The following is a 23,430-nucleotide window of genomic DNA, read 5'->3' on the forward strand; positions in this document are numbered from 1 at the left end:
AGGAGTCTGGAAGGGCATCAAGAAATCTTTGTGTTGTCTGAGAATTTATAGCACGATTTTGATGCTCCTTGGTTGGGGTCTGAGCAGATTATTTGTTGCGATTGCAAACGTAATAAAATGGTGGTCCGATAGTCCAGGATTATGAGGAAAAACATTAAGATCCACAACATTTATTCCATGGGACAAAACTAGGTCCAGAGTATGACTGTGGCAGTGAGTAGGTCCAGAGACATGTTGGACAAAACCCACTGAGTCGATGATGGCTCCAAAAGCCTTTTGGAGTGGGTCTGTGGAATTTTCCATATGAATATTAAAATCACCAAAAATATACACTGTGCAGTGACACGCAATTTCTTTGACGGTTTTATTCGAAAAACGTGTTTGAATGTGAAAGGGTATACCTAATCTGTTGCACAACTGAATGTGATCAATGTGTCTTCCACATTTAACTCAACCCCTCTGAATCAGAGATCTGCGGCGGGATGCAGTATCGAAGTCCATTTCATCGGTGCCCGGGAATGTGCGTATGCATATGTACACTCAACAAAATATAAACGCAACATGTAAAGTGCTGTTCACATGTTTAATGAGCTGAAATAAAAGATCCAGAAATGTTCAATATGGACAAAAAGCTAACATCCCTGTTAGTGAGCATTTTCTCTTTGCCAAGATAATCCATCCACTGACAGGTGTAGCATATCAAGAAGCTGATTAAACAGCATGATCATTACACAGTTGCACCTTGTACTGGGGACAATAAAAGGCTACTCTAAAATGTGCAGGTTTGTCAACAACACAATGCCACAGAGTCAGTTTTGAGTGGTTAGTGTGCAATTGGTATACTGACTGCAGGAATGTCTACCAGAGCTGTTGCCAGATAATTTAATGTTAATTTCTCTGTCATAAGCCATCTCCAAGGTCGTTTTAGAGAATTTAGCAGTAAGTACAACCGTCCTTACAACCGCATACCATGTGTATGGCGTCATGTGGGCGAGCGGTTTGCAGATGTCAACGTTGTGAACAGAGTTCCCCATGGTGGCGGTGGGGTTATGGTATGGATAGGCATTTCCAGCAACTTCGCACAGCCATTGAAGAGGAGTTTAACAACATTCCACAGGCCACAATCAACAGCCTGATCACCTCTATGTGAAGGAGATGTGTCGTGCTGCATGAGGCAAATGGTGGTCMCACCAGACACTGACTGGTTTTCTSATCCACRMCCCATATCTGTATTCCCAGTCATGTGAAATYCATAGATTAGGGCCTAATTTATTTCAATTGACTTATTTCCTTGTATGAACTGTAACTCAGTCAAGTCTTTGACGTTGCGTTTTATATTTTTGTTCAGTATATGTATGTACGTGCGTTTGTGCCTCTCTCCAGCAGTCTTTATGCCACTAATGAAAGAGTTGGCCTTCAGTGCTGAAGAATGGCAATATCTCATTCTATTGGTAGCACTCTGTTCCTATTCTGTGTGTGTGTTTTTGCGTGTTTCAGTCACTTCCCTTCATATCAGCACACAAAGTGACAAGTCTCAGAGCTGCTCTCTCTCTCTCTCTCCATCCTGTGTCTCTGTTCTCTAGGTCATCCATGGTTGGGTCCCTCTGTGCCTCGCTGCATCCCCAGGGAGGGAGAGGGTTAAGTTTGCTGGAGTGTGCACCCAGCTGTTCCCTGCCCATGGGGCTCTGCTCACGCTGTGTATTTGCTCTATCCTGCTGTGTGTTTTCTATTAGGGTGTGTGTTTGTGTGTGTACGTATATATACATACATACATACATACATACAGTTGAAGTCGGAAGTTTACATACACCTTAGCCAAATACATTTAAACTCAGTTTTTCACAATTTTTGACATTTAATCTTAGTACAAATTCCCTGTCAAGGTCAGTTAGGATCATCACTTTATTTTAAGAATGTGAAATGTCAGAATAATAGTAGAGAGAATGATTTATTTCAGCTTTCATTTCTTTCATCACATTCCCAGTGGCCCAGAAGTTTACATACACTCAAGAAGTATTTGGTAGCAGTGCCTTTAAATTGTTTAACTTGGGTCAAATGTTACGGTTAGCCTTCCACAAGCTTCCCATAATAATTTGGGTGATTTTTGGCCCATTCCTCCTGCTGCTGTAACTGAGTCAGGTTTGTAGGCCTCCTTGCTCGCACACGCTTTTTCAGTTCTGCCCACAAATCTTCTATGAGATTGAGGTCAGGGCTTTGTGATGGCCACTCCAATACCTTGAATTTGTTGTCCTTAAGCCATTTTGCCACAACTTTGGAAGTATGCTTGGGGTCATTGTCCATTTGGAAGACCCATTTGCGACCAAGCTTTAACTTTCTGACTGATGTCTTGAGATGTTTCTTCAATATCCACATAATGTTCCATCCTCATGATGCCATCTATTTTGTGAAGTGCACCAGTCCCTCCTGCAGCAAAGCAACCCCACAACATGATGCTGCCACCCCCGTGCTTCATGGTTGGGATGGTGTTCTTCGGCTTGCAAGCATCCCCSTTTGTCCTCCAAACATAACGATGGTCATTATGGCCAAACAGTTGCAAACAGTAGTCTGGCTTCTTTATGGCGGTTTTGGAGCAGTGGCGTCTTCCTTGCTGAGCGGCCTTTCAGGTTTTGGCGATATAGGACTCGTTTTACTGTGGCTATAGATACTTTTGTACCTGTTTCCTCCAGCATCTTCACAAGGTCCTTTGCTGTTGTTCTGGGATCAAAGTACGTTAAAGTACGACCAAAGTACGTTAATCTCTAGGAGGCGGAACGCGTCTCCTTCCTGAGCGGTATGACGGCTGCGTGGTCCCATGGTGTTTATACTTGCATACTATCGTTTGTACAGATGAACGTGGTCCCTTCAAGTGTTTGGAAATTGCTCCCAAGGATGATCCAGACTTGTGTAGGTCTACGATTTTTTTCTGAGGTCTTGGCTGATTTCTTTACATTTTCCCATGATGTCAAGCAAAGAGGCACTGAGTTTGAAGGTAGGCATTGAAATACAACCACAGGTACACCTCCAATTGACTCAAATGATGTCAGTTAGCCTATCATTATAAGTGAAATAATCTGTCTGTAAACAGTTTTTGGAAGAATTACTTGTGTCATGTACAAAGTAGATGTCCTAACTGACTTGCCAAAACTATAGTTTGTTAACAAGAAATTTGTGGAGTGGTTGAAAAACTAGTTTTATTGACTCCAACCTAAGTGTATGTAAACTTCTGACTTCAACTTGTGTGTGTGTGTGTGTGTGTGTGTGTGTGTGTGTGTGTGTGTGTGTGTGTGTGTGTGTGTGTGTGTGGTGTGTGTGTGTGTGTGTGTGTGTGTGTGTGTGTGTGTGTGTGTGTTGTGTGTGTGTGTGCGTGCGTGCGTGCGTGTGTGTGTGTGCGCATTCCATCACAGTAATTCCACAGCCTTGTTGTGACTCCTGCCTGCATATCTGTCAGGGACACGAGTGACGCCTGTTCACCCATCTGCTCTTCAAACACTCTCCTCTCTTCCAATGTCATTCTTCCTCCCTCTCACCCTTCCATCTCTAACACTGCCAACCACAGCAGTTTCCAATCTCTCTACTCTCACCCTCCCTCCCCCTCCTTTCACTGCCACCCTTTCATTCTCCTATGGAGCCTCCCAATCCTGGTGACAGTGCTGAGTCACATCCTGTCCTTCTGTTTACCCTGTAGTCCAATAGTCTAGTCCACCTGGCATGGAAAACATCTTGTTCTGTTTAGTGAATGGTATGCAATGTGCAGTCCCTGATAAGGTGGAAGGGTTTAACATACTGTTCTTGTGTATTGGAAATACTACTGAAATTCTAAAGAATAAACCACAAAACTTCTGTCATTATCAGAGAATTTGATGCCTCCTGCTGGTTATTCTTAGATCTGCATCAGAACATGAGTAATCAAATCAACTCAGAGTTTATTGGTTGCTTACGTAGATTTGCAAGTGTTATAGCAGGTGCAGTGAAATGCTTATGTTACTAGCTCCAACAGGGCAGTAGAATGTCTCTCAAACACAATACAAATACACAAATAATCAATAAATCAAAACAATAAATCAAGAACTGTCAGAACTAGTCCAATTAATAATCCAAAGATACTGTATATTAGCGTGAGCAGTTACAGAATATAAATACGTGGTGTTTTTATAGACAGTATATCATTTGGAAAAGAAAATGGTATGTACAATAGTAGGTATATTAGGATGGGGGTATGTGGAGAATACAGTATATACATACACAGTGAGTAAGCAACAGTATATAAACAGTATAGGAAGTTACCAGTGTTCAATGTCTCACATGGGGCATTAGTCTCAAGGTGCAGAGCTGAGTATCGGGCAAGTAGCCGGCTAGTGATGGCTGTTCAACAGTGTGATGGCCTGGTGATAGAAGCTTTCTCAGTCTCTCAGTCCCGGCTATGATGTACCTTTGCTTTGTTGACGTTGATGGAGGGGTTCTTTTCCTGGCAACACTTCGCCAGGGCTCTAACCTCCTCCCTGGTGGCTGTCTTGTTGTTCTGGTCATCAGGCCTACCCCTGTCATGTCGTCAGCAAACTTGATGATTTAGTTAGAGTCGTGATCGGCCAGACAGTCATGGTGTACAGGGAGTACAGGAGGGGGATGAGTAAGCACTGTGTTGAGGCTCAGTATGGCAGAAGTGTTGTTGCCTGTCCTCACCACCTGATGTTGGTCTGTCAAGAAGTCTAGGACCCAGTTGTACAGGGATGAGTTCAGACCCAGGGCCCTGAGCTTAGTGACGAGCTTGGAGGGCACTATGGTGTTGAAAACTAAGCTGTAGTCGATGAGCAGCGTTCTCACACAGGTATTCCTCTTGTCCAGGTGGGATAGGGTGGTGTGCAGTGCTTAAGCGATTTAATCGTACATGGATCTGTCGGGGTGGTATGCAAATTGTAGGGGGTCTAGGGTGTCGTTTAAGATGAAGGTTTTATGGTCCTTGACTCTCAAAGCGCTTCATGATGACAAAGGTGAGTTCTACAGGGTGATAGTCATTTAGTTCAGTTACCTTAGCTTGCATGGGTAATGTGAGGTTTTTTGTGTGAGTAGGCCCAGTGACCTAGTATGAGTGYCAGTCGGTTTGTGCCATCATGTCAACTGCCCGTCACTCATTGTTTGGCTTGACAATGAGCAATGGAGATGAAGAAGCACAAACAGATCTGGGACCAGGCTACTAGTTCACCTTTAGTATCAAAACTCTTCAGCATAATACTATTACGTCTTAGACATCAGAATGACCAAAGAAGAAAACACAATACACACAACTTTAAGGAGAAATACATTTCTTTTTTACAAAAAAAAAAAAAGTTTACAAATATTATAGCACCTTTCATGTTGACATAGGCTACAGTATTTTTAAAGGAAGAGTCCACACAGAGAGTGGAGTGTGTTTGCCAGTAGAAACCCATAGCTGCTCATTAGACTTACATCATTCACTTTGTTTTTGTTATTGGTTTTACACAAATACCTCTAATACGTAAAGTATAACAATGCAACCATCTTTTCTTCATATAAGTTAAAAAGTCAGTTAATAAAAATCTAAATAAAATGTAAAAACAACAAAAATATCAGAAAAACAACAAAAATGTCCCTTTAGGGAAAATATTGCCCAACTATACAACCAAGGGTGCATGTCAATAGTTTCAAATCGCCTCTTCTCCTCATCTCCTCTCCTTCCCTGATCTGAACAGTTTGGGTAGGTCAAAGCAATATGATGGAATCCTGCTCTGAATTTCTTCTCACCTTTCCCATCAGAGGAGATGAAGGAAAGCAGACGAAAATGTGACTCCTCTTCACACTACTGACACACACAAGTCTCTCTCTGTAGCTCAGCTGCTACTGGTCTCCCCTATGATTGGCTGAGCGCTTCCCGACACAGTCTTTGATCTCTCCCTTCAGCTCGGCTAGCTGTGTAGAGTGACTGGCCAGCGTTCCATTCACCTGTGATAGGTACGAGTCAGAGTGTCTCTCCAGCTCTGCCCTGATCCTCTCCAGGTGGTCYGCCAGCTCCCCCAGGCTGCCACACTGTCCCTCCACCTGGGACACGCGACTATCCACCTCCTTCACCTCCCTCTGAACCCCAAGGGCCGTGCTCCAGCAGCCCTGCAGCTCTCCGGCCAGCCTCCTCCTCAGGCCCACCAGTTCCCCCTTCAGCTGGGCTAGTCGGCGCTCCCCAGCCCCTAGGAGGGAGGCCTGGCGCCCCACCAGCTGGGTGATGCCCTGGACCTCGGTGGCTAGCTGGTTCTCCCTGTGTGTCCATGTGGCATTAGCATGGCCCACTCCCTTAGTGAATAAGCTAACAGAGTCCCTCAGACCCTTCAGGGTGCGGTTGACAGAGTTGACATTGATCTTGAGGAGGGTGATCTCTCCCTGGACAGAGCCTTCCTCATCCTCCTGGGCGATACGGTTCAGAAGGGTCTGCAGCGTGGTGTTGAGATGGTCTAGCTGGTCGGCGTGGGAGTCCAGACGACCTGACACTTTCTTCTCCACCTCCTCACACCCCTCCTCTGCTAGGCCTGTCCCTGCGCCTCCTTCAGGGGGAGTTGCGGGGGAGCAGGAGGAGGTGCAGAGGAGCTCCAGGTCTGTGAGCTGTTTCTGGATGCCGTCCAGGTCTCCCTCCACCCTCCTCCTGACTGACTCGATCTCTGTCTCCAGGGCAGGCACCACCTGACCCTCCAGCAGAGCTGGGGCGGTGGCGTTTCTCAGCTCTTCCACGGCCACAAACACCCTGTTCTCCAGGGTCTTCAGCTTGTCCTCCAGCAGGGTCTTGAAGCCGTCCAGGTCCCAAGGCACCCCGCCAACCCCTACTTCCCCAGACTCGGTGGCATTGAGCCGGGCATCCATGTTCTCCAGACGGGCCTCTATCAGGGTCTCGATGTGGATAGTCTGGTCAGTGAGAGCAGCCTGGAGCTGGTGCTGAGACTCTGTTAACCCCGTCACTGACTCCTCTAGCATCAACACCCGCTGAGACAGGCTGTTCACCTGCAATGACAGTGACATGTCAGGCATATAGTGTAGCAATAAGCCAATACTTTAGTCATGTGCATGTTTAAGCCATTTATAGATTGTGTGTTACAGATTGTGTGATAGAAATGTAAAGTACATTTACGATTGAGCTGTCATATGCAGCAGTTACTGTGAATGCATTCTCCGCTAAAGCGGGAAGATTGCCTTTAAATTTCAGCTATACGGATTGAATAGAGCCCCAAAGTGAATTGGTACCTGTCCACAGCAGCTCTCGGTGAGGGTCAGTCCCTGTATTTGGGCCTGCAGAGTACCCAGCTCCTCTCTCAGGCCAGTCTCTCTGCCGTCCAGTGACTGCTGAATCTGCTCCTGTCCGTTCATGTGTTCATTATGACACTGTCTCTGGACTTCTCCTATCCTCTCCTCACAGTGGTTCTCCAGGCCAGACAGACGCCTCTCGAAGCCGTCCAGGATCTCAGCGCGGACGCCGGCAAGCTTAGCATCCAGCAGCTCCATGATGGAGGGAGAGCCCGATCCAGGGATGGGCCTTCCGGTCGCAGCCTCCAACATCCTCTTCAGCTGCCAGTCATGGCCCAGAACCATGCCCTAATGAATGAGAATGACAATGGTTTGGTTTTAGGTAGCACTCTCCTCAAACTCTTGACATTGTGTGGAAATAGGTCAGTGCGGAGTCAACGATATACAGAATCTCAGTGTGAGATTCAGGATCGTTCTGATCGGCATTGTGCCAAAAGTTTGATTATTAATTTGGACATCTACTTGTTTTTCTACATTTCCATAATCTAGCATAAACTATTCTAATCACAAAACCTCAGCACCCACCTGTATCTCCTCCAGCATGTGTCCCTTGGCTCTGAGCTCATCCTTCACCTGCGTCACCCTCCCAGCCAGATCCCCAAAGCCGGGGAAACCCTCTCCCCCCTTCAGGCTGTCTGGGGTCCCGTCAGGGATCACCCCGAAGCCAACGGAGGAGTCAGAGAGACGGGGGGCAGTGGAGAGCAGGGAGCCCAGCATCTTGTTGGTATCCTCCCGGAGAGAGAGGCGCAGGCGGTCCTCCAAGCCAGCCACCACCCCGTTCAGAGTGTCCAGACCCTGGGTTAGGCGACGCAGGTCCACCTCCATACTGTCCAGACGCTCTCCACTAACACCAACTTTATAACCTAGAGAGAAAGAAAACAATGACTACATAGGGCAAGGGGAGGAGAGGGAAGAGTAAATCAGGGTTTGAAAATATAAATTGGTTAATATTCCACCCCTGTCTGGTCTGACCATAGTTGGGTTTGCCGTTCCCGGTGGGCAGTTGTCCAGTGGGAATGGGTCTACTATCAGGGTGATTTGGGAAGGGCCTCCCAGGCTCCAGATTAGCCCCCCCAGGGACAGGTTTGTGGCCCAAGGGGGGTCGGGGCTGCCCGTGAGGGTATCCCTTCGTTCCTGGGCGGTGGGGGGCACCACCCCTGAAGGGGGGCATCATATCGGGCAGGGAGGTGGGTCCATCGTAGCAGTTCTCTCCAGAGTAGCCAGGACAGCACCTCCACTCCAGCTCAGTGATGGTTTTATAACCCACCTTGTATTTAGGCTTGTAGAAGGTCCGGTACCTGGAGTGGAGGATGGAGAGCAGGAGAGAGCAGAAGTGGAGGATGGAGAGGAGGAGAGAGAAAGAGTGGAGGATGGAGAGGAGGAGAGAGCAGATAACAAGAGATCAGAAAGTGAGATGAGAGGACAGGATAGATCAAAGGATTAGGGTGTGTATAATGAGATGGTGGAGGGTATAAACAGTAGATCAGGGGATAAAGAGACGGTGTAGTGTGGAGATTATACAGGCTCAAGTGAGGGATTGTTACCAGGGTTATTACCCTCACTACACCTGTTATCTCACTTAAGAGTCTACACTACTCTAATGAAGAATAGTAATCTCTACTCTCTTTCTCTCATGCTCCCTCCATCTCCCGAGTGGCGCAGTGGTCTAAGGCACTGCATCTCAGTGCTAGAGCCGTCACTACAGACCCTGGTTCAAATTCCGGGCTGTATCACAACCGTCCGTGATTGGGAGTCCCATAGGGCAGCGCAGAATTGGCCCAGCATCGTCCGGGTTAGGGGAGGATTTGGCCGGGGTAGGCTGTCATTGTAAAAAAAAAAAATCTGTCTTTCTGATTCCCTCCATTTTATTTGAAGTAGAAATCCTTTGACTATTTATCTCTGTGATGTCACTACAGAGGACCTTTGAGAGGCTTCAGTCACACCAGAGAGAATATGACATCCCTGCTCACACCCTCATTACATTAATAACCATAATATATGTTTGTTTATAATCCACTGGGATGAAAAGAAATGGTCAAAGAACACTTTCAAACCCATGTGGCCGGTTCAGAGTCACAGAGCCACTGACAAAACAACACAGTTGGGTGTGCAGCTGGGGGTCAGTATGGCGTTAACTAGTAGTACACACTGACACCACCAGAGGGCAGCACAAAAACACTTTAAGGAAAATATTTTTAACCTAATTTAAAAAAAGGATGTTTAGTTCACATAATATAATTTTAAAGTATGCAATAAGGTGTATGTAATAGAATATACTTGTCAAAAACTAATGTAGATATTATAACATGTCATTCTAAAGCTTCCAAAATCTTGTTTGCAATAGGAGTACCATCATGGCTGCATGGTTGTTTCCAAACAGCGCCCCCTGTCAGTCATCCATGATTTATACATATCATTGGTCCAAATGCAAAGCACACTGGCTGCTTTGCCATGCTCATCAAAACTACATGGAAAGTGTACAACAGTGGTTGAGTCTCATTGTCAGTATCCTTTTCAACCTCCTCTTACTGTTAGTATGAATGTCAGAGGCTGCTGGGTCTGAATTCTCTACAGTAATTATATTGTTTCAAGTTTTATGTTTTAATTGTCCTTTCCCAACAATGCAATAGTTCCATAAAAAAAAGTAAGTAAGCAATATACAGGGTCAGTTCCAGGGTCAGTGCCAATACCATATTTAATATGCAGGGATACTGGAGTGGTAGAGTTAGATATGTTTAGGGGTAAGGTGACTAGGCATCAGGATACAGTATGAATAACAGAGTAGCAGCAGCGTATGTGATGATTGCATGTGAGTATGTGTGCCTGTGTGTGTGTGCAGAGTCAGTGTAAATGTGTGCGCGTGAGCAAGTGAAGTGTACTTACATGACGACAGGACACTTCTGCCCCCAGATGCACTTGGTGGTGTACTCTGCCGTCACGTAAGTGGCCATGCCGTCCTGCGTTGTACACGTGATGTTCTTCTGGACCACATACGCACAGTGGTTTCTGATAGAGAGAGAGAATATCAATAACAACAACAGGATATCATCAAGTCCTCAAGCCAATGCTGTTTCTCCTGTAGAACTCTGTCCATAACAACATTAGTGATGGTTGCCACTCCAGCACACACTGCAGCTCTTCACAATGGCCAAGGTTGGAATTCACTCATTCCGTACCACACTTTCTGAAAGTGCCGTGATGAAAATCAAGTTGAATTCTGGCCCATGTTAGACATTTCCAATGAAACTGATTCCCGCATTCAGTGCACTATTCTTGAGGCCAAAATCCTACATGAAGACATATGTGTTGTTGAGACTCAGCCATCGACTGTCTCCAAGAGGCTCTGCAGGCTCATTCTGTCACTTTGACACCAGTGCAACTATAGCAACTGCTAAATGTTCCTAGGCTGGTCCACACAGGAAGCAGTGCTCTGGCTTCTTTAGGACGTTAGACGCTGTTGGGGTTCCAAGGGATACTTATTATTAAGTGTGAAACGTAGCACTGCTCCACAGCAGTTCCAGGGCACACAGAAGTGTTTTGGAGGAAAATGAGGGAATACGTTTGAGGCAGAGAAGTGTGTGTATGCCAAGTTAACAGGTTCATGGGGCAAAGAGAGAGGACAGGCTGTCGGAAATGATGAGAAACCACTGCCTTATTGGTTTAGGCATCCCTTAGCTTTCTGTGTGTGTGTGTGTGTGTGTGTGTGTGTGTGTGTGTGTGTGTGTGTGTGTGTGTGTGTGAACTCTCGCTCTCTCCCTGTGTTGACTCTATTGATAGGGGACTGGGGCAGGAATGACTGGGCTCCTTTCATACAGAGCAGGAAACCTGTTGCCGGGGTGTGCGTCGTCAAGGAAGTAGTTAGCGGTGCTGTCGTGTGGCCTGACCTGGTGAAGTTTTATGGGATGTTCTTAGAGTCAATGGACTGCACTAACACCACTTTCTAGTGGGAGGGATATATTGTGCCTTTGGAAAAGTCTGTGTCCATTTTCTCAAAATAACAAAAAGCAAGAAAGTGCAAATCCCTGTGCACACATACACAGACGAAGGCAAGCATGAACACCCCCCCCCCCCCCCCCCCCCTCACACCCACACTCATATAGAAGACCTCCTGCTACAGTAAAATGCACAACATCACAACTGGTTTAAAATCTACAGTAAAATGCACAACATCACAACTGGGTTTAAAATCATACAGTAAAATGCACAACATCACAACTGGGTTTAAAATCATACAGTAAAATGCACAACATCACAAACTGTTTTAAAATCATACAGTAAAATGCACAACATCACAACTGGGTTTAAAATCATACAGTAAAATGCACAACATCACAACTGGGTTTAAAATCACAGTAAAATGCACAACTCACAACTGGGTTTAAAATCATACAGTAAAATGCACAACATCACAACTGGGTTTAAAATCATACAGTAAAATGCACAACATCACAACTGGGTTAAAATCATACAGTAAAATGCACAACATCACAACTGGTTTTAAAATCATACAGTAAAATGCACAAACATCACAACTGTGGTTTAAAATCATACAGTAAAATGCACAACATCACAACTGGTTTTAAAATCATACAGTAAAATGCACAACATCACAACTGGTTTTAAAATCATACAGTAAAAAGCACAACATCACAACTGGTGTTTAAAATCATACAGTAAAATGCTGAAGAGTATTTATGGTGGTAGAGTTTCTTCCCTATAAAGGCTGGCTTTATGACAGTATGAAACAGCTTTACTTCCTGCTATTGGTTAATTCATGAGAGTACAAGGAGAAGGCCTGTTTTAGGTTAAGAAGTTAAGGTGATTGACAGCTGATGGAAAGGGGACTGTGTTTGTATTTGTGTGGTGTCAGGTGCACATCTGGGCTGAGTGAGCAACCTTCAGATTCTTATCACTGAGGCCTAAAGACCAGAATCCAAATGGGCACAGCCACCAGAAAAGCCTCTGCTCCCTCCTCTCCTTCTTTCCCTGCTTGCTTTCATCCCTCTCTCCCCTCCTCCTTCACATTACTTCCTCCACTCTGATTACCCCCCCTCCCTCATCCTTCTCCCATCCCTCTTCCTCTACTTTCTTCTCAAACTTACTCTCTCCTTTCTCTCCAACTTGTCACCCCCCCTTTTTACCCCTCTTCTCCTTCTCCCTTCTCTCCAGCTCCCATTTCCATTTCATGGGTCTGTCAATGTAATTTGGGTCTCTGTGTGTTATTCAACCCTAGCAGGTGTCTCAAAGACAGATAGAGAGAGAGAGCGAGACAGATAGATGGAGGGAGGGTAAAAGAGAGAGTGGGAGAGCATGAGAGAGAGCGTGAGAGAAAAAGAGTGCGAGAGAGAGGAGAGAGAGAGCTAAGATACTGTGAACTCAGTGTGTCTCTCTACAGACAGTGATTTGGCCAGAGCACCTCAAGGCCAATCCATCTGCTTTGGAAAGCAGCAAATAGGGTCAATGAGAAACAGAGAACGGTAATGGAGATGATGATGAGATAAACCTGAGAACAACACACACACCACACACACACACACCACACACACACACACACCACACACACACACACACACACACACACACACACACACACACACACACACACACACACTGGAGATCTGACCTCCTCGCCTCACGACCACTGAGACCGCACAGCAAGAGCCGTAAAGATTACGAGGCTTTAGCCGTTGTGTGTGTCTCTGTGTGTGTGTGTGTGTGTGTGGTGTGTGTGTGTGTGTGTTGTTTTGTGTGTGTGTGTTGTGTGTGTGTGTGTGTGTGTGTGTCTGTGTGTGTGTCTGTGTGTGTGTCTGTGTGTGTTCTGTGTGAGTGATTGTCTCAGCTGCTGTCCTGGTACTGAGAATTTGGACTTGGTCTATTGTGGTAAGACTGCGTTAATCCTGACTCTGGGGAACAGGGATGAACTGATCCAGGATCTGAGATGAGAGGATTAAACTTCACACTGTTCTCAGTCTTTCCGTCTTCACCATCAAAGATGTGTACACAACAGAGATCTGTCGATAACCCTACATGCCTGAAACAGTTCACTCGTCATTCTTTTCAACCATTCCACACTACCCAAAACAGATATCTCACCTTCCAAGCTCTCTCCCCAAAACAACCCTTCCTCTTCAACCCTACCCACCTGCCCACCCTCTCTCTCTCTATGCCTCACACCACTCCCCCCCAACCTCCCCAAAGACAGAGCACAGTCCCTTCCTCACCCTTTCTCCCAATACTTCTCCACTCTCTCTCTCTCGCTCTCTCAATTCAATTTAAGCGCTTTATTGGCATATGTTAACATTGCCAAAGCAAGTGAAGTAGATAATAAACAAAAGTGAAATAAACAATACAAATTTAACAGTAAACATTACACTCACAAAAGTTCCAAAAGAATAAAGACATTTCAAATGTCATATTAAGTACAGTGTTGTAACGATGTGCAAATAGTTMAAGTACAAAATGGAAAATAAATAAACATAAATATGGAATGTATTTACAATGGTGTTTGTTCCTCACTGGTTGCCCTTTTCTTGTGGCAACAGGTCACATATCTTCTTGCTGTGATGGCACACTGTGGTATTTCACCCAATAGATATGGGAATTTATCAAAATTGAGTCTGTTTTTGAATTCTTTGTGGATCTGTGTAATCTGAGGGAAAAATGTGTCTCTAAAATATTGGCGTTACAYTTTTTTTATTTAACCTTAATTTAACTAGGCATGCCAGTTAAGAACAAATTCTTATTTACAATGACGGCCTACACCGGCCAAACCCAGACAACGCTGGCCTCTTGTGTGCCRCACTATGGGACTCCCAATCACGGCCGGATGTAATTCAGCCTGTGAGTAAGTCATTTTTCTGGTGTAGGTCTGATCCCACTGTAAATATTTCCAGTATATCCTTATAGTTCCTAAATCCCCTCTGTCTCCGAAGGGGAAAGGATCATTCCCTTTCAAATTCTCCTATGGAGCGCTTTGGCAAATATTATTGAAAGTAGTCCCCCAACCTCTCCCAAAACAAGTCACCTCTCAATCCATCTCCCCTTTACTTTGTTCTCCTTCTTTCTCTGCTCCTCCTCCTCATTCTCTCTTTCTCAATTTATATCTAATTTCCTAACTTTCTCATATGTTTGACTATAACATCATTTCAAACCTTGCTTACATTTGTATACGATCACGTGTCACTCTATGATGCGTGGGAATACTTGGACAGATTTCTTAAAATTAATATCACTGCTGATTTCCTCCTGTTTTTACAGTCTTTTATGTCCAACATTGAAAATTCCACACCTTCTCTCGCTGTCTTCCATAGTTGTAGTGACAATGTGAAGTGTGATTTTAACATGTTGTTCTCAACTGCAAGGTTCCTGCCTACCTGTCCCTTCATGTCACCTCAGACAGATTTATTAGCGGACCAGGGAAGAAACTTTCCAAAAAGTTTCAACAGTCTTGCGTATGATCAGTCTTGCATATGATCCCCAAAATCTCTCTCCTGATTTCTCTCCTGGCTTCTCTCTCGCTCTCGGCCCCTCTCTCTCTCTTTCTTTCRGTCTCTCTATCTCTCGGTCTCTCTCTCTCTTCTGAAACTCATCACGAGGGGCCGCAGTTGCCCCCCCCCCCGTTTTAGAGTAAATTTTGTGCAATTATAAACAGTTTGCCATGGGGTGGAGAGAAGATTTTGCAATTTTATAGCTAAATTCCCGGCCATCCCTGTCTTAGAACAATGAAATGATGCAGGTGCAGTTTTTAATATGATATCTGAGTGAGACAATCAATGGGGGCCCCCCAGCAGGTTATTCAACCATGATACAAGTTTACATTGCTGGCCGCTAAACTAACTTAGCAATCTGAAAAATGTTAGCTGCCGTGGGCTAATTGACTTACATAACGAGAGAAAAACTGATGATGCACAATCAAATTTAGAAAATTCTAACTCGCAAAAGTAAGTTGAGGCCCCCCCAAAATAAATCAAAGAACATTCAAAAGGGGTCATGCGGGCCGGAGTTGCCCATCCCTGTCTTAGAACAATTAAACAATACAGGTGCTGTTTTTCCAGAACTCAGCTCAGACATATACCGTGCACACACACTGTTGTGTTATCCCACTTACAAATGGCACACACATTTCCTATGGCTTGTTTACCTTTAGAAGCACAGTAAGACTCAAACACCGGCAGTTCTTGTGCTAGCCCATTTACATTTACATTTAAGTCATTTAGCAGACGCTCTTATCCAGAGCGACTTACAAATTGGAAAGTTCATACATATTCATCCTGGTCCCCCCGTGGGGAATGAACCCACAACCCTGGCGTTGCAAGCGCCATGCTCTACCAACTGAGCCACACRGGATTTAAATACCTCTCTTTAGCCAAAGGTATTTCCTGATGCATTTAATCTACTTTAGGCTATAGCTACTAAAACTAAGGGATTGCAGTCCGGGAGTAAAATGACTGCCATCGTGGGAAAGTATGTTGTGTTTGCTACAGTATAATGCATGCCTGTCTGTCGGACATCTACTTCGCATTATGAGTGAGCAAAGAGAAAGCAGTATAAAAATCATAGTGACAAGCTCAACTGCTTGTTGAGAAATATTAAAGAGTATTAAAAAGTGATTTCTAACCTCTGGTTCTCCGTTATGGACCCATACAGCACACAACAGCAGAGTTGACTATAGYTGAATGCATCCATGTCAAAGCCTCTACAGCCCCATTCTCATCGATGGGGCTGTAGTGGAGCAGATTGAGATATTCAAGTTCCTTGGTGTCCACATCACCAACGAACTATCACGGTCCAAACACACCAAGACAGTCGTGAAGAGTGCACGACAAAACCTATTCCCCCTCAGGAGACTGAAAAGATTTGGCATGGGTCCTCAGATCCTCCAAAAGTTCTACAGTTGCACCATCGAGAGCATCCTGACTGTTTGCATCACCGCCTGGAATGGCATCTGCTCTGCCTCCGACTGCAACGCCCTACAGAGGGTAGTGTGTACATCCCAATACATCACTGGGGCCAAGCTTCCTGCCATCCAGGACCTCTATACCAGGCAGTGTCAGACGGAGGCCCTAAAAAGTGCCAAAGATTCCAGCCACCCTAGTCATAGACTGTTCTCTCTGCTACAGCACAGCAAGTGGTACCAGAGCACCAAGTCTAGGTCCAAAAGACTTCTTAACAGCTTCTACACCCAAGCCATAAGACTCCTGAACAGCTAATCAAAGGGCTACCTGGACTATTTGCATTGACCCCCCCCCCCCCCCCCACCCCATTTTTACTCTGCTGCTACTCTCTGTTTATTATCTATGCATAGTCATTTTACCTCTACCGACACTTACATATTACCTCCATTACCTCAACTAACCGGTGCCCCCGCACATTGACTCTGTACCGGTACCCCCTGTATATAGCCTTGTTACTATTATTTTATTGTTGCCATTTACTTTTTTGTTATTTTTCTATTTTCTTATTTTTTACTTTGTCTATCGTTTTTACTTCAGTTTATTTTAGTAAGTACTTTCTTGACACTTATTTTTCTTAACTGCGTTGTTGGTTAAGGGCTTGTAAGTAAGCATTTCACTGTAAAGTCTACACCTGTTGTATTCGTGGCATGTGACAGTAAGATTTGTTTTGATTTGATCTTGGAGAATTTCAAGAATGTCTATCACTGCTGTCATCTCTGCAAATCTAACAATATACTGTATACACAACTTGTAATTGTCAAGTTTATCAGATGAACGGACGGACGGACGGACAGACAGACAGACCCGGTATAGCCTATGCCCCCTACCCACAGGTATCCATATCTGGGTCTAGCTCACATAACCATTTTCAGAGTCTATTGACAAGATGTTTGTGAGAATCAGCTTACTCTTAAGAACCCGCCCCCTTTGTTTCAATTTTGGCCTAAAATCACATACCCAAATCTAACTGCCTGCAGCTCAGGTCCTGAAGCAAGAATATGCATATTCTTGGTACCGTTCTACCRTTTGAAAGGAAACACTTTGAAGTTTGTGGAAATGTGAAAGGAATGTAGGAGAATACAACACAATAGATCTGGTAAAAGATAATAAAAAATAAAAATAAACGTTSTTTTGTATTTTTTTGTACCATCATCTTTGAAATGCAATAGAAAGGCCATAATGTATTATTCCAGCCCAGGTGCAATTTTGATTGTGGCCACTAGATGGCAGCAGTGTATGTGTAAAGCTTTAGACTGATCCAATGAACTATTTCATTTCTGTTCAAAATGTTGTATCAAGACGGCCCAAATGTGCCTAATTTGTTTATTAATAACTTTTCATGTTCAAAATTGTGCACTCTCCTCAAACAATAGCATGGTATTCGTTCACTGTAATAGCTACTGTAAACTGGACAGGGCTGTTAGATTAACAACAATTTAAGCTTTCTGCCCATATCAGATATATCTATGTCCTGGGGAGATTTCTTGTTACTTACAACCTCATGCTAATCGCATTAGCCTACGCTAGCTCAACCATCCCGTGGAAGGGACACCGATCCCGAAGACGTTTAACACTGTAATATTTGTTTACCATCAGTGAGTAGGGCCACCAACAAAACAGAACACGACCAAGCAAAAAGCAGTACCATCATAAGCAGCATCCCATGATATTTTCATATGGAAATACCTCAAAACGCTAAACTTGCATTGAATTGGCTTGACTCCTGCTTGAGTTTGAGATGAATAACACAGGACCATACAGTCCCATGTGAATCTAGCTTGGGGCTGCACTGCATAAGTTTCCTGTGGAGCCCTCCCTCTGAATGCTGTGTCTGCAACCACTACATTTCTAGAGTTGTGTTAAAATGAAGACAGAAACATGGCAGCAGTAGAATACACTACAAACAACATCCCAATGAGCTGAGTGCAAAACAAACATTTTCCCCAATACTCCCCCTGTAGCCCTCTATGGTCTGTGTAAGTCCCCATGCAGTCCAGCTGTAGGCATTGTGATCATTGTCTACCTTGTTACTACCAATGAGGAGAGGGCCACATTCCCTCCCACCAGGAAATAGTCGGCATGAATGGGGCTGAACGGCTGTCAAATCACATGCTCCATTGCAACAAGACAGTTAARAGCAAAACAAGAAAAACGGCCAACAAACCAACGGCTGAAGACTAAACGGAGAACGTTGTGATGTGTTCATTCCATGTAGTGACTAGTAGTGACTAAAGCCTAGCTTTGTACATGTGTGTTATGTTATTACTGKYATTTCTGTGTTTGAAATTCCAGWTAATCTCTCTCTCACACACACAGGCTCATTGCAGCGCGTGTGATATTATTCAAGTTAAAGTACCAGTCAAAAGTTTGGACACGCCTACTCATTTTCTTAATTTTGACTATTTTCTACGTTGTAGAATAATTGTGAAGACATCAACACTATGAAATAACATGAGATCATGTGGTAATAAAAACAATGAAAATATATTCTATATTTGAGATTCTTCAAAGTAGCCACCCTTTGCCTTGACAGCTTTGCACACTCTTGGAATTCCCTCAGCCAGCTTCATGAGGTAGTCACCTGGAATGCAGGTGTGCCTTGTTAAAAGTTAATTTGTTCCAACATCTAGTGGAAAGCCTTCCCAGAAGAGTGGAGGCTGTTATAGCAGTAAAGAGGGGACCAACTCCATATTAATGCCCATGATTTTGTAGTGAGATGTTTGACGAGCAGGTGTCCACATACTTTCGGTCATATAGGGCATATCCACTGCCCCAGACACCAACTGAAGTCATATATCTACGGGGGCTGTTTGCCTGTGACAGATCCCCAGGGTCCTGTATGACCTGGGTGAGTTAGACAGCCTATTAATACAACTGGAGGATAGATAGATGTCCACCTGTCTCTTTTTGTTTACCTTCAACTATGTCTCCACTGCAGCTAAAGGCACAGAATTAAAGATTGCCACACTCAACTCTTTAGAGACTCATTGGCTGCAGGGGTTCAAGTGCCTATTATACTCCTCTGCCAAGGTTATAGACCATGAATCTGGAAATGCATATGTGTGTGTTCCTGTGTGTATATTTAAACCGATTGGCATCGGTGTCCCTGTCGTGAACCAAATAATCTGCCACTATAAAGGAGCACTAGGCCCTGTCTCGTGACAGCATAGTGACAGCATAGTGACAGTGGCATTTCAGCCATTTTAGACTTCACTGTAAAACACCTACTGTCTCTATGGAGATGTAAGGCAAGGGTGAAAGGGAGGGATAGGGAGGAAGGGGGAGGTTGAGGGTGAGAGGGAGGGAGGGATAGGGAGGAAAGAGGAGGTTGAGGGTGAGATGGCAGCGGCAATGATAAGGAAGGAGGGAGGTTGAGGGTGAGATGGAGGGAATGATAGGGGGGGGAGGTTGAGGGTGAGAGGGAGGGATAGGGAGGAAGGGGAAGTTGTGGGTGAGATTGATGGAGGGATAAGGAGGAAGGGGAGGTTGAGGGTGAGATGGAGGGAATGATAGGGAGGAAGGGGGAGGTTGAGGGTGAGACAGAGTGATAAGGGAGGGAGGGAGGGATAGGGAGGAAGGGGAAGTTGAGGGTGAGATGGAGGGAATGATAGGGAGGAAGGGGAGGTTGAGGGTGAGACAGAGTGATAGGGAGGAAGAGGAGGGAGGAAGAGGGAGGTTGAGGGTGAGACGGAGTGATAGGGAGGAAGAGGGAGGTTGAGCAGTGAGAGGGAGGGAGGGATAGGGAGGAAGGGGGAGGGTGAGAGGGAGGGATAGGGAGGAAGGAGGAGGTTGAGGGTGAGATGGAGTGACAGGGAGGAAGGTGGTTGAAGGTGAAGGAGAGGGGGAGGGAGAGGTAGTGAGTGAGTGATTGAGGGTGAGGTTAGAGAGACTGAGGAAGGAGAGAGAGAGTGAGTGAGAACTAGTGAGGAATGGTGTGGTGAATATATGGATTAGGGCAGGATAAAGACAACATTAGGAGAGACCTCTCTGGGTGAATTAATGTGAGGAAAGGATAAGGGTAAGGATAAGGGCAGGTGGGGAAAGAGTACTGATGTCACACCCTGATCTGTTTCACCTGTCTTTGTGCTTGTCTCCACCTCCCTCCAGGTGTCGCACATCTTCCCCATTATCCCCAGTGTATTTATACCTGGGTTCTCTGTTTGTCTGTTGCCAGTTCTTTTTGTTTCGTCAAGGCTACCAGCGGTTTTCCCATACTCCTGTCTTTCTCTAGTTCCCGTTTTCTAGTTTTCCCAGTTTTGACCATTCTGCCTGCCCTGACCCTGAGCCTGCCTGCCGTTCTGTACCTTGTCACACCACCCTGGATTACTGACCTCCGCCTGCCCTGAGCCTGCCCCCCTGTTTTTGTAATAAACTTTTGTTACTTTGAAACTGTCTGCATCAGGGTCTTCTCCTGAGCCTTGACAACTGAACTATCCTGCTCTAGTAGAAGTATCGTTACTTCAATTACATTTGACTCAAGTAAAAGTAAAAAGTAGCTAATTTAAAAAGTACTCAGAGAAAAAGTAATTGAGTTACTTAAAAAAAAAAAAAAAGATTGACCTTGATAATTAGCTAATTTTGCTAAGGTTACCTGAACATCGTTACACATGATCTTTTCAATGCATTACATTGAAAAAGGAAGAGAGGAAATGAATGTACAGTAGGAACTACGTTTTTTTATATGAGTTGCAATAAGGTCTGTAAAAGAAAACTAAGGATTTGACAMAAATATGCAATTAACATTAAACATTCAAAGCAATTCAAATGTATTGATAAATAAAAACGCAATGCAAAGTGAGGTGCATAAACAATAMAATTTCCAGACTTCAATATACTTCAGACTCCAGAAATAAACATGTCTAATTCTTTCACCCATTCAATCCCTCGTTCACCCCTCTGTTACTCCATGGGACCGGCTGACATTCACTCACTCACCCATTCACACTCTTTCCCTCACTGCACTCACTCCCTCTTTCCCTCACGCACCCCCTCACTCACACACTCCCTTTCACTCCCTCACCAGGGATGGAAAGAAYACTGAAATATCCTACTCAAGTAGAAGTAAAATTACAGACCTGAATAATACTCCAAAAAGTACTTGGAAAAGCTACTCAATTATTACTTTCCACCTCTGGGTATGGGTGAGGCGGGTGATAGAGGCTGGTTAAGAGTCGGAATAAAGACTACGTCGGGCTGGGTCAGGGTCTGTCTGCTTGGTGAATTAGGGTGAGAAGGGAGGAGGGTGAGGAAGGAGGGGTGAGGGTGAGAAGGGAGGAGGGTGAGGAAGTAGGAGGGGTGAGGGTGAGGAAGGAGGAGGGTGTAGGAGGGGTGAGGGTGAGGGAGTGGTGAGGAGGGAGGAGGGTGAGGAGAGGGTAAGAGTGATGGAGGGGTGAGGAGGGAGGAGGGTTAGGGAAGGGTGAGGGAGTAGTGAGTAAAGAGAAGGGTGAGGGAGTGGTGAGGAGGGTGAGGGAATGGTGAGGGAGTGGTGAGTAAAGACGAGGGCGAGGGAAGGGTGAGGGAGTGGTGAGGAGGGTGAGGGAAGGGTGAGGGAGTGGTGAGTAAAGAGGAGGGTGAGGGAAGGGTGAGGGAGGGGTGAGAGGGGGGAGGATGAGGGAAGGGAGAGGGAGGAGGGAGGAGGGTGAGGAATGGAGGCTGTCTCTTATACACATCTAGATGTGTATAAGAGACAGCACACACACACACACACACACACACACACACACACACACACAAACACACAGAGCTCAGAAGATCAATACCCCTGACATCAGCTCAGCTCTCCTCTTATAATGAGCTCTTTGTCTCCATAATGCAGCGTGTCATTGTTTCTTCATAATGTTTATCTTCAGTCACAGATGGTTTTAACCGCAGAGATAGGCTGACGGTGTGCGTGTGTGAGAGAGAGAAACAGAGTCAATTCAGCCAGTGTTATTGAAGCGATACACTAACCGAAAGCATATTTGTATTACCCATCCGTATCATGGGTTAAGATATAAGATTAATGTGGAAAAGAGCTATAAGCCCATATTCTATTTGCCATGGAAATCCTTATTGCCTTGTAAATCACTTGGAGAGGTGCTGTATAAATGTATGACTAGAAAAGTTGACGCTATGCGCAGTTTCAGGAGATGCACTTACTTGTGGCGGGTCATGGGTTTTCCTGGGGTGTAGTGTGGGTTGACTCCAGCCTTGTACAGGTTGTATCTGTTGCCATGACTTCCTCCAAAGAACGGGTTCCCATGGCCTGTTCCATAGAAGGTTCCTTTGGTGTCCACCAGTGACAGGAACACTCCTAGAATAAAGGGCTGCAGAGCAGCTTGAGAAAACTTGGACCTCATTTTCTCTTCGTAGAGGCTGCCAAAATAGCACCCGTGGAAAAGCAACAAAAAGGAGGACCAATATAAATGATTAAGGAACCGATTGATACCTAGAAAGGATATTTAAAAAAAGAGCTGTGTGTCAGGTGCCTGCAGTGTTGTTGTCTTGTCTTCAGTCAGCCCTGAGGGAAACCTCTAGTCCAAATATCTGCAGTGTTGTTGTCTTGTCTTCAGTCAGCCCTGAGNCCCTGAGGGAAACCTCTAGTCCAAATATCTGCAGTGTTGTTGTCTTGTCTTCAGTCAGCCCTGAGGGAAACCTCTAGTCCAAATATCTGCAGTGTCAACAGCAATCTGACCTGTCCTGCATCTCTCCACTTCAACACATCTCTCCCAGACAGCTGCCAGCCATAGGCAGAACAGAAGAAAACCTAGAGAATGAGATGGAGAAGGGAAGAGGGAAATAGGGAGGGAGGGAGAGAGCACAACCAAATATAAAGTAAAGGACAGGTGAAAAAGGGGGAGACAGACAGAGGAGAGTGAGAGATAGAGAGGCAGAGATGGTCTTTAGGAATGCCACAGCTCCATACACAAACGCGAGTGTGTGAGTGAGCGGGGGACGTGCTGACTAAGCTCCCCCAGCCTTCTGTATGCTGTGTGTGTGTGTGTGTGTGTGTGTGTGAGGTGTGTGGAGCAGCGTGCTCCACTACTGACTCTGAGGGGGCAGGCTGACAGGCAGCAGTCATTTGCATATCCCTCCCAAACCCCAGCCCCTACCCCTGGCCTGACATGTTGCCCAGCCCAGACACAGGGGAACAACCCCTATTTTTTTTTTCTCTCTCTCTCTCTCTCTCTCTCTCTCT

At 45.2% G+C, this 23,430-nt stretch overlaps 1 protein-coding gene across 1 annotated transcript; it reads right to left on the bottom strand.

The window, feature by feature from the left end:
• Window positions 1–3,906: 3,906 nt before the first annotated feature.
• Window positions 3,907–23,263, bottom strand: emilin3b (elastin microfibril interfacer 3b). Its single transcript, XM_024005766.2, has 6 exons — window positions 22,392–23,263; window positions 10,183–10,305; window positions 8,272–8,597; window positions 7,825–8,162; window positions 7,240–7,587; window positions 3,907–6,999 (listed from the first exon to the last, which is right to left on the bottom strand). Exons 1-6 carry the CDS (start codon window positions 22,589–22,591, stop codon window positions 5,854–5,856), a joined length of 2,481 nt encoding a protein of 826 aa, XP_023861534.1. The 5' UTR covers window positions 22,592–23,263; the 3' UTR covers window positions 3,907–5,853.
• Window positions 23,264–23,430: the final 167 nt, after the last annotated feature.

Source organism: Salvelinus sp. IW2-2015, linkage group LG17 (genome assembly GCF_002910315.2).
Source record: "Salvelinus sp. IW2-2015 linkage group LG17, ASM291031v2, whole genome shotgun sequence".
Taxonomy (NCBI): Eukaryota; Metazoa; Chordata; class Actinopteri; order Salmoniformes; family Salmonidae; genus Salvelinus; species Salvelinus sp. IW2-2015.